The sequence below is a fragment of the Parasteatoda tepidariorum genome, chromosome 1, assembly GCF_982258835.1.
Source record: "Parasteatoda tepidariorum strain Cologne lab strain chromosome 1, Ptep-v5.0, whole genome shotgun sequence".
NCBI classification, from domain to species: domain Eukaryota; kingdom Metazoa; phylum Arthropoda; class Arachnida; order Araneae; family Theridiidae; genus Parasteatoda; species Parasteatoda tepidariorum.
This window is the reverse complement of record NC_141755.1, coordinates 47,508,151-47,525,688: the sequence shown is the minus strand read 5'-3', so window position 1 is coordinate 47,525,688 and position 17,538 is coordinate 47,508,151. Positions and strand designations below refer to the sequence as shown.

Genomic DNA, 17,538 nt, shown 5'->3' with positions numbered 1-17,538 from the left:
CAACCTACAAAGACAGAGCGTGTATTCAGAAAAAATATAAGCTTGACAAGTTGTATATACAATTTCCTTGTCCGTTAAAATTGTTGTCGCATTGTTACATTGTTTTATTGCGCTTTTGGTAATTCAAAAAAAGTGATAACATTTATGTGTCGGTAAATTTCCTTATATACAGAAGTGCTATGCCGCTGTAGAGTAATCGAAATAGTTGAAGAGGTTGAAAAACTAATTTAGTTACATTTTCCGATTCTATTATAGCCATTACAGCTGTCGCAAAAATAAATAGGCTTTTTTTACGGTGATTTCCTACATAAATTACTAAAAAAACTGTTTGGTATAAACTCAAGAAATTCTCAATCTGGTACAAAACAATTTCTTGAAAATAACTTGTTTTAAAGGCGGTATTTATGCGATGAAAAAAATAAAAAGATTTCTTAAAATTAAGGCTTTCTTTTACCTTTGTAATAGTTGCTATAAATAGATAATTGCATTTTAACAATTGTTGCGAGTATCTGTGAGGTAAATTAACTTATTTTAAGTTTCTTATAAAGTACTTATAAAAAGGTTTACTTCGTAAGAAAAATAGGGAAAGGTTGACATAAAAATACATTTTTCCTTTATTTATTAAGACAGAATAGTTAAAAATTTAAAATATAAGTTAAAATTATTGAATGCTACCTACATTCTTAGCATTACAAATTATTTAATTTTCTCCATTATGTTATTTTTTATGCTTAAAAGGAAAATTATTGGAAAACAGACTAACAATTGTTCCTTTATATTTTACCACAGCCTGTAAACTTAAACAAAACAAATCATCATGGTGATTCAAATCAATTGAGTCACATATTTGACTTAAGTGATGAAAATCAATGATTTGGATCATAGATTCAAATGACATGTTGATTCTAATCATTTACTGATTCAACATCAACAACTGATTCAAAACAATTATTTAAAGCCAAAACAGTTAAATTGATTCGAAACAATTGATTCAATTTATCTTTAGTTCATATTGTTTCACAATTGCAAAACAGATGGCAGAAGTGCATGAAAGGTGCTTACTATAAGACTCTCTTATATGTGGTACCCCTATTTTATTCGAAAGAGATAGGGAACTCAACCAATCTTGAACTAAAACACACTTGTAAAACACACAATCACTCTAGTTTTTCAAATTTTTAAAAGTTTTGTATATTGATTTCTTTTATAATTTTGTGAAAAAGTCTTAGTTTTGTATATTGATTTGATTTTGTATATTGGATACCTTTTGTTCTAATTATGAAAATATAAAAAATAAAAAGGTTTGCTCAAAATTTTATGTCAATCGGACAATTACAAGGCAACAGTCATCGATGATTCAGTGTGGGAATTTTCACACAAAACGTTGCTTTTGAGAAATTTTTCTTCACTCGTATTTTCGTATTTTCAGTAAAACTTTTATTATTGCTGACTTTAATTTCTGTTACGAGTAATATTTACCTATAACCTTTCTATCTGTGACCTTGTACGCATTTTTTTGGCCCCTCTTTGATAAACAGACATTCAGGGTCCCGTAAAATTCATTTTACCATAAAATTCATTTTATCGATATATGTTACGAAGCATAAAAGTTAACAAATTTCAATTTTTACTGTAATAATTACCAAAAAATTACTGATTGAATCTAATTAAATAAATATTGTTATAAATGTTTATATAATGTTTTAGGGTAAAAATAGATTTTACTATAAAGAGGATTTTTCGGAACTTGCACCCTAAGTTCCAGTACTTTATACTGTAATTTGATCCGGAATTTTTTACTGTGTGTGATATTAACTATTATGACAAAATAATCTGTAATGACTATTTTTTTAATGCGTGTTTTCAGAACCGTTATCAGAAATGAAATTATAAAAATTCATACTGCTGTATGCTATAAGCTACACAATATGTGTTTTGGAAACGCTTAGTAAAAGTTTGTATTTAATAAGATACTTGATTTAAGTAATAATCATAAATAATATTTCGCAACACAAAAACAGATATCTTTAACCCAAAAGCAAATGAATAATTTTATTTGTTTTATAGTGTTCGCATATATATCACAGATCTGTGCACTCAAAAAACGTTTCAAAGTAAAATGTTTTTGGAATTAACTATTATTTAGGAATAACTTATTCATTATAATGCTAACTATTAGAGAAAGTTTTTGAAGTTTTTTACTTGCTTGTCAAACTCTTCAAGAGTTTACGAACTGTTTTTAGTTCATTTCCTCAAAACTAAAAGAACAATTGTGTTTTTATTTAAAACTTTGTGCTGAGCGTTTTTCAACAAATAGATTGAACTGAAATTAAAAATTGTTTTAATTGATATCAAAAGAAAAAACAATAATAAATTAAAATTTAAAAATTAAATAATCACTAATAAAATAACCATTAAGAATAAATTAATTTGAAGACATTCAATCATCATATCTAATTAAATGCGCAATAAAGAATTATATTTTTGAAAATAAAATGTAAAGGATAGAATTGCTTTTAGCAAACACGAATGATTTTCTACCGTATTGCGTGTCTCAATTCAAGGATATTAAAAAAAATTAATGCAATTGCTTTATTTCGTTTACTAAATTCTAACCTGCTTATAATTTAGTGAAAATTGTATAAATTACTGAAAATTGCATGAATTACAGTAATAAAGTAGCAATTATTTTTAAGGTCAAACCAATTGAATGTGAAAGTTGTCAGATTTCTATTCTTTTTTAAAAATGCAAGTCTTTCATTGGGAGATGACACTTTAATTTAAAAAGCTTAAACAATTCTACAGTGTCATATTTTTTTATGAATACATTGTATACATCACAGTAGTATTCAAAACTAAAACTCTATAAAACGCAATAAACATTTTCCCTTTTTCCTCAGTTTTGTCAAAATAACTGAGTAAGTATCTACATTTTTTATTTTGAAAATGACAATTTTTATAACTGTATTATAACGTATTAAAAACTTGTCTAAAAATTACATACCTGAATACAGTTATTACTTTATCAGTAATAATTTCAAATTTTATTCTTTTTTCAGATTTCGTACATTTCATTAGAATAAATCTACAAGTTCCTATAACGCAATTATAATATTTTCGGAAGAGAAAAATAAGAAAAAAAGGTTTATTTGTAAAATAAAGCATTTTTTAAAAAAAAATTGAAGTAAAATTTAAAACTACGTTTTTCTGCCCTCAATTTTCACAAATAAGAGATAACAAAATTATCACATAACTTAAAATCCTTTTCCATTGGCACACAAAAAAAAAATATTCAGAATTTTTTAAAACTTTTATTCTATAACTTTTATATTATAAGTTCATTGGTTCTACCGTCTTTTTACTTTGAATATATTTTTTCATTTCCTTTCAAGATTGCTATTTCAATTCGTTTCAAACTAAATTACATATTTTAAGCTTCAATCATACACGGAGAAAAAAATTCTTGTAAAATTATCGTACTGCATGTTACTAAAATTTTTGGGTAAAATAATAATAATTTTGGTAAAAAACCAATATATATAAATTATTTAAATCTTTTATTTGATAATTTTTAAATTTATATGGTAACGATTTAGAGGAAGTTCTGGTTTTCAAAATTATTGCTAATATTACCACACATATAGTAAAAAATAGAAAACTGAAACGCTAATTTTACCAAAAAATGGCTTTCATGCCATGTTTTAAGGCATGATTAAATTATCAAATTTTATCACATTTTATGTGACCCTATTTGATTACTAATTTTACTTCATAGCTACTCAGTAAAAATAGTCCCAGCTTTTTGGTGTCCCCATAGAACCAGAAACATAGTAAATTTATCCATATTGCTATAGTTTTGACACTATTTTTTTTCTCAGTGAATTATATGTTTTTTTAATCATATTACAGATTTTTGATTAGTGCACATTTTCATGTAGTTCTGGCAGCATTATATAAAGTTCCTTTTTTTTAATGTTTGAAAATAATTTTTAAATTATTTCAAATTTTTTTTCATAATATATTTAAACATTTATGCTTTGTTTTAATTGAGACTTAAGTAAATTTTTAGTGAAAGTATACAGGATGGCCCGTTAATGTTGCGACAAATTCTATGAGAAGTAGGGCACATCATAGGAATTAAGAATTACCTAGGAAACCAGAAACGGAAATGTCATCTTACGCTGCTAGGGGCGCTTTTCTATAATCGACATATAGTTCGTGTGCCTTAGAATTTTATTTTTACTTTTCAAGAATATTTTAATCTCATATCAACTTTGAGTCACCATTCGTTATTGTCAAGAGTTCGATTAAAATGGGCTCAAAAATGCTGTTTTATCGTAGTTTAATGACTCGGCGAGCTTGTCCAGTTAGTTGCTAATTGATTGAATTGCGATAAAACAGCTAATACTGTACTTTCTAACAAGCAGTTTTTGACAATAATTTATAGAATACAAAAAATTACGGTAGTTATGTAAATAAAAGTACCCGATGTTTAAAGGAACACGATGTATCAGTTCATAATAGGAAAACGCCCGTAGCGGCATACGATATCATTTCTGGTAATAGTTTCCGAAGTAATTCTCAATCCTTACAATGTGACCTACTTCCCCTAGAAGTTTCGAGTGAACTTTACGGGGCACCATACATAATAGATATATTTAAATTCTAATTCTAGAATTGAGCATTTAATAGTAGTTAAGAAAATCAAATATATTAATGCTGTATAACAGGGATGGGCAAACTACGGCCCGCGGGCCAACTGTGGCCCTCTGGAAGATTTTATCCGGCCCGCGGATAGAATTTTTATTTGCCGATCAGTGGCAAATATAAACAATATACATCCATTTTCTTGTCGACTATGTTTAAAATTATTTCTGTTTTTCCTTTTTCAACAAAGTACCGATGAAGTTTTTGCTTTCTCTATTTTTGTTCTACAAAACATAAATTGATGGAAATAGTTAGCTCAGACAGCTTCAATTGGTAAAATGTTGAAAGCAGAGGTTCTTTATAGAATAGTCGTAGATTGGCTGCAACTAGCGCTTGTCTCTCTTGAGGAGCTGACTTATGGAATCTAATATAGGTAAATTGCACTTCAAATTTGGCAGACTGCGCATTTTACGCTCCAAAGAGCGGACAATTTAACAATCATCTGAAGCAGTCGTTTCTAAATATTCCAAAGTTTTACAAATCAATACAAAAAACAAGTTTCCGTTCATGCTCAGAAAATCAGTGCATGTATGCTTCATCTTATATATGTGAACAAGTGTTTTCATCTATGAACCTTAGAAAATATCATTTCAGAAGTAGACTAACAGCAAAGCATTTAGCCTTGTTCCTTAAAATAAGCACATCTCACTTCCAACCTTAATGTAAGGAACTTTTAAAAATGAAATCGCAATTTCCTTCATCTCACTAAATATTTAAATTAAAACTTGTATATCACCTTTTTTTCTTAAATTTTGAAGCTTTTACTTGGCCCACCAAGCATTTTTTTTCTTGATTTTTGGCCCCTCGACCAAAAAAGTTTGCCCATCCCTGCTGTATAAGCAAATAAATATTAATAATATTTACACTCTCTTGATAGCTCATACTTGATAGCACATAAAATAATTATTTGTAATATTATTATGACTGCAACTACTTTAATAACAAGAATTTTTATTACAGTAGAACTTGTATTTATTTTTGTTTTTATTTTTTACTTAATTTTTATTATTTTGTGCGTAAGAGTAAATACATTTTGAAGAAAGTTTCCCTTTTGATATTGTACGAAACTTATGATTTTTAGTTATCTTTTAAGATGTATTCTAAAGCGTTTAGAGTTTGTAATTCAGTCAGATATAAATTTATTTAATATAAAATAAATGTACTTACTTTTAAAAAAAATTAAACTTCGTTAAAAATTATTACTTTCAAAACTTATATTTTTGAAAGGAAAACTATATTTCTATATTCCTTGTTTCAAAATATACTACATTTATGTTTAAGCAATATCAATTACAGTTACCAAATAAATTTTTCGAAGTAAAAAGAAATGGAGTTCCAGTAGTATTGAAACTTTCCTGCTCGATTATGTCCAATAAATTCCTGATTTTCGGTTTCGGTGTTTATTTGTTTTAACAACATTACAACAAGATGTAGACAACATTTTAACAATAGTGAGAATTGTTAATTCCTAATATGAGTTTACAATTTTAAGTACCTTTTTTATTAATGATTATATTCGATTAAGTTGGCTTAATATAGTTTTGCATAAAGTGTACTAAAAGATAAACGTAACTAATATATTGCTTAAAGTAATTAAAAAAAATATAAATACCTCTTGTTATTGTGAAATTTGAATCTTCACTGAAAAACAAATAATAAATTATTTCTTTTATAAATGTTGATATCTAATCTGATATCTGTGTTTAGATCACGTCAAGTAATTGGCAAGTCGTCATGAAATAAGATAAATCAAAGTTTATGCAATGCTTTTAAAACGAAGATGGACTAGGAAAAGGATGAACTAGGACTAGGATAATGCATATATTTACTTAAATAACTCAAATAATATTTTGTCTCAGATGTTTTTTAATTCACGCAGTTCGCTGTAAAATATAGCGAAACAGGTCCCTTCACTAACTATTTAAATAATGTTGACTAACAATTTAAGCAATGTTTTCGAGATTCATCGGAAGAAGATAATATTTATTAAAAATACAATCGGTTTTATATCTAGTTTTCCAAATTAATAACTCATTTGTTATTTTTCAATTAAAATATCTTTAATGTACTTTTTTAATCTTAAAAGAGGCATTTCGGTGAGTAAAAACCTAAGTATTAAATCAAAAGTAATAAAGCGGCACTTTAGTTATTTTACACATTGCTCAATTTGAGGACATTGATTAATCAGAGTTATTCGGGAGTGCTTTTTCTCTCTCATTCTGGGAGTTACGTATGGTTATGTAAGGTAATAAGTGCTGCTTTGTAAATAAATTTTCTTTATTTCACGGAAAGCTTTGTACTTTGTAATTTCTTTTTTTAAGAGAAAAGAAGCGAAGAAAGATGAAGCGAGATGTTTTAAACTACTCTGCATCGCAATTTAAGAGCAAAATGGATGAAGACTCTAATAACATTATTGTAAATTTAAGTGTATTACATTTAAAATTTATGCTTTAAGAGCAGGAAATAAATATTATGCCTTTTTCTTCCATCTTTTGCCCATAAACTTCAAATTAGCGAAATCCATAAATTCCTAATTTTCTTTTAAAGCGTCTCTACTATTGATTACATATACTATTTAGTGATCAAACAAAGCCCTCGAAATGCAGATTTAAGTTTACAGCACGTGAAGCATTCCTTTACTTTAAAAGCACTCACTTCTAAAACAGCATGATTAAATAGGACTAAATTATTGTTCTACATCAAGAAATCTCATTTAAAAAATGCATCTTAGAATATATTTCCACTAAGCACATCAATTCCGATTTAATATGCCGATTAATATGGTTTATACTTTATAACCGTAATTGAATAGTCGACCCAATTTTGGGTTTTCGACTGCCAATGTTCAACTGTGTGGCCTATAATTTTGAACCCAATCCAGACGACAAGAAACTCCTGGATCAAGTATTGGAAAAAATTTGCCTTCGTGGAGGACTTTTTGCTGGAACTAACTCGCATTTGCGTTACATGGAGAGGAAAACCACGAAAACATCTTACTGTTAGCCTAAGGACTAGGGGATTCTAACACATAATCCGTTTACCACTGTGGATATTTTACGTCAGTACTGTTGTCAGTGCAAGCAGGATTGGTGCGAGTTCGTTTCGTTCGACCAGCTAAACAGCCATCATGGGCTGGGGTTCGAGCCCGGTTCACCTCATTGGAAGGCGGATGTTCTATCCCCTGAGCCACCATGGCTCAAACATGACTTATGGAAATATCGAGTTTTTTTCAACTATTTTCCTGCAGAGAAATTTACTTTTTCAAGGAAGAAGGTTCTAAAAATGTTTTGCAGTCATTTAGTGGCAAATAAGTGTTATATTGACATTAAAATAGCTTAGAATCAATATGTGCTTTAATACTTTCTTACTTATGAAGAAAAGCATTGGTTTTTAATTTGTTGGATATAAAGCGTTTCTAATATATATTTTACATTTGTTAAAATAAACTTCATCGTTATCTGCAATCTGAGTGATCAATCTTTCTTTACTTATTCTAGAAAATATTTATTTACTTGGTGATTATGGTATCTTCTATTGTTTTAAAGGTATATAAATGCAAAATATATCTGAGGATTCAGTTAAAAACCAAATTGGAGAATTTACAAATTTTTTACAGGATAGAAAAAAAACTTTCTTGTGGAAACTCAATTTGGTTTAATGGTTTTTGTTGTTTTTGAAATGAATGATTTTTTTTTTTATTCTTGATATCGAGTTTATGATTTTCATTATTGTAGCAGTTTTTTAAGAAATAAACGGATTTAGTTGTTAACATGTCAATTCTTGTCGACGGGTGAAGACCTTTTTTTTGTTAATACTTCTTTTCTGCGTTTTTTTGAGGAACAGAAATTAGTTACTTAATTTGTTAATTCTAGATTAAACATTTTCGTTGTTATTGCTGCGTATGCTTTTAAGGAGAACCGGAATTTTTAATCAATTTGTTAATTATAGACAACATTCATCGTTAGAAACAGTTTGGTTTCCTTTCAAATTTATAAAATGCATTTTGTGTTGAGATTGATTTATATTAGTCCTTTTAAATAATTCAAGCAATAAGCAATGTAAATTGAGAGTACTTCGTGCACATTTTTTTTTCAAGAGCGCTAAAAAATTAATGTTTCTTTGAAGAAATTCAAAAAATCTGAAAAACAATTGCATTTTACTTGAATTATGAATAAATTCAATTTACTTTTCACAAAAACAGAAAAAGATGAAGAGCCTGTGCTTGATTCTTGCAATTGCCTTACTTTCTTTTGCGGCAGCTAATGATCATAAGGAAATTTGGCAGAACGCTTTATGCAGTAAGTTTCTTTTTCTTTTGTAAATATTTTCTATAATTACATTTGAAATAAAAACTTGTTGTTTTTACCTGTTATTTTATGTATCATGAATAAGTGGTGTTGTGTTAAGCTGGTTTTTACACTACATAACTTGCGTTGTATCAAATCATTGCTATAATATCACTGTAGGAATATCTGATCAAGAGTCTTAAAATCTTCCTTATATAGGGGTTATTCTACGACCATGGGAAAAACTTAGAGGAACGGTTGAGTGTTATAAATCATGTATGTTTTATATAGGAATCTTGGGTACTAAAGGGGTATGTTATAAAACGGAAGCAGAAAATGACACATGATAAAAATGCGCTTATTTACAAAACGCAAAGCACTTCCTTGCAAAAATACAATATTTACAAAAAATATTCATAATTATGATCACTAACCGTAATACGAACTACATCCGTGATTGGCTGGTAATAATACAATGAGGGAAGGCGATAGGGAATCGGGCAAACCGCAGTCTGATGCGTCAACGAAATAATGTTCTTTGCGATTATTGTTGGTTGAGATTTCAAGTATGATAGGAGGTTTTAAGCATGGTGAAAAGACTGACATGTATATAATGTATAACGCTGCTGAAATGATAGGTCATAGTTACGATTGTCACAGGAGCCGAGCTTTCGTATGCTAAAACTCAAAATGTTCGAGAGATTGCATCGGTCCCTATTTGTAAATGGTTCATTTGCCGCCACCTCTGCCAAGAGCTGTGAATAAAGGACTGTATTGCATCCTAGTATGAAAAAATCTATCTTGTTGTGAGTGAAACACTTCACACAAGTGCAAGAGTTGTCCTCTTGATCGCAAGCGGAGTTAGAGCTTATTGCAAATCATCTGCATGTGAGACAGCCATCATTTAAAGAGTGTTTAAGAAAATTGTTTGCACCTGTACATTTTGCAGAGAGTTCAAGTCTTGCAAGTGACTGATTGTGTGACTCTTTGTGTTGATTTCTGTTCGTTTGTTTCTGCAGCAGTGAGAAGTGCAGACGAATTTTTTATCAGATGTGTTGTTCACAGAATAGAAAATTTTCTCGAAGGAAAGCGTCTTCATTATTTACAAGAATCATATGTGTTCAAATGAGTCAACATATGCCACACATGAATTCCTAATTCACTTCTCTGTGAATGTGTGAGCGGTTATTTTAAACGGATTCCTCAATAAGCCTTACCTCCTATCTCTACGTTTCAATCTATGTTAGATTTAAAATCAAGATTATCAAACTCACGTTTTCTGTTACTTATGACACTACAGACTTGTTACTGGAGGCAGCGTTATAGATTTTTTGTCAAATTTTGTTGATTACTTTTAGAAGTGATGAACTTCATAAACTACGTTCCTAGTTATTTTAGGACATCCTGCTATAAAAATTATGTCCTTTAATAATAAAGAGGGGGAAAATCAGATCTCATAGAGCTAGCCGGCAAGCTATGTGAAAATATTCCACTTCAAGCTCATGTGTGTGAAATAAAAGAAATAATTATGGGTTGCAAACATAATGAGAGACTGAGGATGCGAAATTATCATAGACTAGAATTACAGGTTAGAATTATAGCAGAGAGAATTAGGCGAGAAGGACTTGAACTAGGACAAGAACGGGAATAGCAATAAGAACTTGCGCGAGAAGAATGACGAGAGGAACGTGAAAGGTAACGTACATTAGAATTGCGTAAGCTCAAATTCGAATCAAATACTGAAATTTATGCGTGCCAACACAGACTAGTATCAATTAAAACAAATGATAAAATTATAAAATACGAATATTAAAAATAACACCAAAGTTTTAAGAGGGTAAAGATAAAATGTAAATTATATCTCATACGGTTTGAGCACCGAGCAGAGATCATTTAATGCCGCTTAAGAAACGTTTGGAAAAAAATTTATTATAAAATTAAAAATAATGCGGAAACAACCTACGCTACAAAATGCAATATAACTTACAATTAAAATAGAAGCACTCTCTTTTTCGTGGAAAGTCTTATAATCATCAGTAAAACTCCAAAATGTATGGAAATAATAATTCAATGATGTAAAAATAAATTTTTAAAATCCAGCTTATTTAATTTAACAAGTCTTTCAGTTTCATTCTTTAATGTATTTCAGCGTAAATGTGCAATAAGTACCATTTGTTTTTCCTCTTTCTTCATTATTTGTTCTTTTAATTCATTTGCTTTTTATTTATTTTTGTTTAATTTACAGAATTGGACGAAGAGCTCTTGGATGGTACTGAAAAGTGCTTTGTGTTGGAAGCCGAAGAAGTAAGAATTGAAAATATTATATATCTATTATATCAGCCGCCGTATATATATTGTCAGCCGCCGTAATTACCGACAGCTTTCCTCATTGTCGTGAAGCCGACTCTTGTCGGTGTTTTGGTGTTTCGTGTTGTCGGTGTTTTTTAAATTGAGTACTGCTAAAATGCATGTCATGATATTTTGCCCGGATGTCATCTCAAAGAAGATTTTTAATTCATTTGTTCGAATACTATATTTGAATAATTCAGTTGCTTGAGGAAACTTTTTTCAACTTGTTTTTTTTCTTTATATATATTGATATATTTAAAGAATTTTCTTTAAATATTTCTGACCCTATTTTCTCAGTGCTCTAACCAGTTATTCTTTCTAATTTAAACCTTGAACCTCACTGTAAAAAAAATCACACTTAAATTACTGTTAGAAGAACCTTTAAGTCGCAATGTAATCCGGAATTTTTACTGTGTAGTGCGCACACTTTAATTTTTACTCAACTATAACAAATTTAATCAACTTTTATTTGATTTTCCGTAGTAAAACAATCACTTCCTTCTTTTAACAATTTAAAGTATCTGATTTATTACTCAATTCATTGAACTCAAATATTAAAAATTATGCTTACCTCTTTTTAAGATTCAAACTGCTGCAAAAGAATGCATGACGACACTTTCTCCATCCTCCAGTGACGACATAAAGCAATTCACTAAAGAAGCTTGCGAAGATAGAGCTATCTTTGACAAAGTATGTGCCAATTCAGATAGATTATCTTTTTTAAAATATCAAACATTTTATTTTCTTCTTTAGAGGAAAAAAATCTTAGACTTAGTATCATAACTGATAAAGCTCACTGAATAATTTTACATTCCCTTAGCATTTTCAACTTTTATGAATACGTCCAGAATATATTAAAGTAAATAAAGTTTTGAGCATACAGGACTTTTGACCGACACCAATACATCATTTTTAAATGATTGTAAAAAAGGAAGTCACTATAATAAGTATATTAGGGATTGTGTAGTGACGTTTAAGTGAGACAAAGCGCACATCTATATTTATAATTATCAAAACTGATTAATACAGTTGGTGTGAAGAAGTTAAGGATGAAAATTAGAAAACCCTTACAATTTTGCATTTAAAATGAATAATAGTTTCCTTTTTTTCTTTTTCTTTTTTCGAAATCCTTTTTTTCTGAAATGATCGTCATATTTTGATGAAATTCGTCATATTTCGTTGAAGTTGATCTGTTTCTTCATTTGAATATGAATTTACTGATTAAAAATTTTAGAAACAATAACGATCACATTTTTCACCGGTCAGATATTTCAAGGCAGGTAAAGGATCTCCGCCTCTAATTCTTTTCATAATTCTCTTCATATGGAGGAGTTCAAGAGTCATTATCTGCTTTCATATGGAGGTGAACAAGAGTCATTATATGCTTTCCAATATCCCATAAATCGGTCATTACGACTGCGGAAATTTGGTAATCTAAAAGGGCTTCCTGTTGAATATCTGCACATTCATCCGTGCCTTTTTAAGAAGTTGACTTCGCTTGGTTTGAGGGGTAAAGATTAAATCTTGGAGCCCTATGTTTGCTTCTTTGGGTTTGTAGTTAGCCCTGATTCCCTTTTAATGGGAAACAATTCTTGGACAAATATCTATATATTATTATTTTCTAATCTATCTTAATCTAATCTATTTTATTCTAATCTATTTTAATCTAATCTATTATTTTCTGTAAGGTGAAATTATTATCCTGGTGAATGTACCGGCCAGGTCTCCTCACCTCATCTCTATATTAAGAGACTGTGGGAAGAGCATATGCAGCTAGCAATCTCTCCCATATAATACGTATGGTCAAAAAACAGCATTGGTGGACAAGAATAAATAATGCAGTTTAGAGTCCCAGGGACTCTAAACTGCATTACTTCACCCGTAAAATCACGTTATTACGCTGTGTATGAGTAAGAGGCAGGTATAATATCTCCTAAAAAGCTGTATCTTCAAAAAAAGCACCTAAGAGGTTCAATTCTGCTACCACTATTTCGCAATTCCAAACTGAGTGTTTTATTTGCATTGTATTCACCTATATGTTAATACCAAATTTCATTAAATCTACTTTGTAGCTTTGAAGCGAATTTCTTGAATTTATTTGAATTATAACAACACAATACTCTCCATTTATTTAATTATTAACAAATCTAAACATTTTAATTCATTTTAAGCTGAAAATGTTGTATTTTATTACAGAATAGGGGTTATAACTACTTTCTAAAAAGTAGGAGATCGATTATTTATAAATGTCAAGTAGGTTTATTGTTCTTCACACCCTTTAAAATACTGATCATCGTATACCTTAAAGTACACAGTTTCTTCCTGGTACATAATTACTCTAATTCAACTAAATTGCGTTTGACCTATACATGTATATTTTTGAACAATAATTTTAAACCACCTAATGTGTATTAAAGATAATATTATTGTAATTTTTATTATAGTTGGAAGAATGTATTGACGGCAAGGGTTTTAAAGATGACGTAAGTATTTGTGAACAGTGATTTTCCTCATACTAGCGTATCTGTAAATTTATAAATCTAGAAGGATTTTTTATAAATTTCTTTACCATATCATTAAATATTTTTCAGATTATTACTTAAATAGTATTGAAATATCTTTAAAAAATTATATTTTACATTGAATTATTTTCAGCTTTAAAGATATGACACAAAAAGGAAAAATAACAATAAGCCAACTATATTTCTCCGCCTTTCTGACTAAACTATTATAACTATAATTTCCAAAGTGCTATCTGTTTTCCATAAATTGATGGTCAGAAATCCAAATCCATTTATAAAAAAACTTTCTTATTCTGAAAAAGTACTATTTTGAGTCTATAATTATTTGTGACTAAAAGTATTATACGCACAAGCTACTTAGCAAGTAAGACTAGGTTTTCATACTATAGATTAAAGTTATAAAGATAATCTATTTTTTTCTTATTTAGTGTACCATGTAGACAATATAGCAGATTTATATATATATTTCATCACACTGCAACTGTGAGTAGGAACAAAAAGATATTCTCTTAGAAAATGCAGTAACGTTCTAGTTATATAAGTGTTTAATACAGCTCTATATGTCAGACGACATGACCTATAGGTTATGTCTTTCCACACTTTTAGCAGCATGTCTTCAATGATGTCCAGCAGCAACTTCCGTAATCTTGTGCTTCAACTCGGACAGTTAGGGCTGCGTTGGCTCAGGAGATAGAGCGTTCGCCTCTCAAAGAGGTGACCCTGGTTCCAATCCCAGTGGTGGCCGGTTGATATGAATTCTGCTCTCGGCTCATATCGACCACAGTGCTGACGTAAAATATTCTCAGTCGTAGACGGATCATGGTTAGAATTTCCTTTCCGTTGGTTTTACTTCGAATATTACGCAAATACTGGTTAGTTTCATCAAAATTCCTCAAAGTCCAATTTGTTCCAATACTTGATACAGGAGTTTCCTTGTCTTCTGGGTTGGGAACAAAATTGCAAGAACTTGTAGTTGAGCATTGATAGTCTTAATCTCGGAATCAGGTTGACTGTTCAACGCAGTTTATAAAATAGAATAAAATAAAACTCGGATAGTTGAGTACGCATAGGAAACGCTACTTCACAAAATCTCAAAGGGAAAAAACCCTTCTTTCTTAGAACAGGAGTTTTCGGTACAGTCTGTGAATACTGACGAGGAGTTCTAAAGCATGTTATACTAACATGAGCGTTACATTTGTCGTAACAGAATGCCCTCCCAGTTTCGGTATGGAAGAACGGGGAGTTGAACTTAAGGCCCTCACCAACTCAAGCATTGAATCATTATTATCAAAATGTATCATAAATATGTGGCGCTGTCAACAGTCTTGTTTAATTTTAGGTATACAAAAACCCAAAGTTACTGCTAACAAATTTCCGGAAATTAACAAATTGATTAAATTGGTGGTGTTCTAGAATATAGAGCGTCTGTCTCCCAATGAGTCAGTGCTGACGTAAGAATATCCTCTGCTACAGATGGATCACGAGTTTGAATCCCTTTGCGGCTGAGCTACCCATGGGAGATTTTCATAGTTTTCCTCGTCATATAACGCAAATGCTGAGCAGATACAAACTTACAATGTTCATGGTATTTTCAGAATCCCTTATTTCTCGAATTTTGTTACTATGAGAGGCACTCTTGTGTCTCTAAAAATATTGTAGAGTACGTATTGTAGAAGTTAAGGATTAAGGACTAATTCAATCTTTCAAAATTTAAGTTTATTTCTATTACTTTTCTCATTTTAAATCAAAAACTTTTATTCTATCTTGTTTAATGAATAAGAAAACTTTAATTTTAGAAAGAAAATAAACCAGACGAAGCAATCGTAAGTATATATTTCTTTTTTCAGCAAAAAATTGTTCTATAATTTTAAATGTATTTGAACATGATTTTCAACATAATCTAATTTGGAAAGCAAGCAAAAAAAGGAAAAAATTGCTTAAAATTTTAGATTGGGTTATTTTTCTCGAGTTGTGCTTGTTCTAACATAATGGAAAGCTTTTTAATATAATTTTTAAAAAAATATTTTAGTCAAAATATTCCATGTATACTAAATGCAAATAATATGCAATAAATTTATTCTTAATGAAATATTTTAAAAACATATAAATTAGTGGTTTAAATACCAAGTCCCATTTTGATTTTTATTACTTGAATTATGGTTTTATATACCAGAAATTTCATAACCATGCAGCACAATAATTTTACCAAAATTTTTTTCTCCCCATGGCACTAAGTTTCGGCGAGTTACGTTCATTCTTGAAAACGGAGAACTACAAGCGCTATACCTCAAAGTGTGACTTACCGGAGCTTTTATTGGTAAATTAACAGATTGTAAGGAGAGAACTTTAAAATAACATGTCCAAAATGAAAGAGCAAAATTTTTTTCTCCACATGGCACTAAGTTTCGGTGAATTACGTTCATTCCTGAAAACGGAGAACTACAATCACTATACCTCAAAGTGTGACTTACCGGTGCTTTTATTGGTAAATTAAAAGATTGTAAGGAGAGAACTTTAAAATAACATGTCCAAAATGAAAGAGCAAAAGTAAACACATTAAAAAAGAATAAAGAAACCAACACATAATTGGCGTGTAGATGCTCGAGATGTACTTCTTAATTAAATTCCCTGCCCAAAGTGGTAAGGTAAATGATAATATTTAATTGAAAGGAATTAACACAATAGAACGATGCATACCAATTGAATTCATGAAAATCTAAACCCATATTATAAATTCATTTTTATGCAAAATGTAGGCGGAAATTATTGTATGGCATTTCTAACAAGATATTGCTAATTTATCTTAGAAGTTAAAAATATCCCATGAAAATGTTGTTTTTACATTTAAAATAATATTAATATAGAATATTTAATGACTTAAAACTTTATTTTAAAGAATACTTAAAAGTTTTATTCTTCATAAAATATTTCCCCTTTAACCAAATATTAAAAATTTTATTTCAGAACAAAAATGGATTTAATGTTTTAGAGTTATTAGGCTTTAGAAGCTCCATTCGGCCGGATGCATGGTGGCGTTGTCTCTTAGCCCCCTCTGCTTAATACGGCCACTGGAAGGTGTTGCAAATTATACGTAATATACAACGACTATAAACTAGAAACCATTCATAATTTTACGTGTATTTTGAATTTCTACTATATTGCACATTTACGACCAATACAACTACTGGGGATGCTAAAAGTTTCGGGCAGACATCTAGAGACAGACATGACATTTACGTTTTCTGAAAGTTCGCACCTTCTTAAACCTACCAGATGTATCTCACCAAACGCATCCAGCAGCCACAACTATCTCTCGCAAAAAAATCATTAGATCTTAACTAAAAGAAAGAAAGATTTATCTATATCCATCATACAAACTACCCTTAATTTCTCTCAAAAAAATTCCAGTAATCGAAATGTAATTGAAGTGAGCTTTTATATGAATTCTTTAACTCTGAGAATTTTATTTTTTTAGACTTGCTATCAAGAATTATTCAAGAAGCATGGCTTAACCGAAATGGAAGATTTATTCATGAGGAAGTAATTATAAAGAAAACTGTACGAATTGCAGCGTTTGAAAATGCAGCTGTTTACCTTGTTTTTGCGGTCTCTGTATCGAAATGTGCTTGCTTGAATAAAACTTTATTTACATAATAAAAAATCCTTAATTATTA

General features: G+C 29.7%; 2 protein-coding genes across 2 annotated transcripts in view; one reads left to right on the top strand and one right to left on the bottom strand.

The window, feature by feature from the left end:
* LOC122268207 (uncharacterized) overlaps positions 1-6,430 on the bottom strand; it is a 19,238-nt gene extending 12,808 nt beyond the window's left edge. The window contains exon 1 of the mRNA XM_043052107.3: positions 6,320-6,430. The gene's annotated coding sequence lies outside the window, so the exon portion shown is untranslated. The remainder of the gene's footprint in view (positions 1-6,319) is intronic.
* Positions 2,770-17,538, top strand: LOC107448007 (uncharacterized). The gene is made up of 7 exons (XM_016063102.5): positions 2,770-2,918; positions 8,909-9,005; positions 11,239-11,297; positions 11,925-12,032; positions 13,787-13,825; positions 15,661-15,687; positions 17,340-17,538. Exons 2-7 carry the CDS (start codon positions 8,915-8,917, stop codon positions 17,406-17,408), a joined length of 393 nt encoding a protein of 130 aa, XP_015918588.1. The 5' UTR covers positions 2,770-2,918; positions 8,909-8,914; the 3' UTR covers positions 17,409-17,538.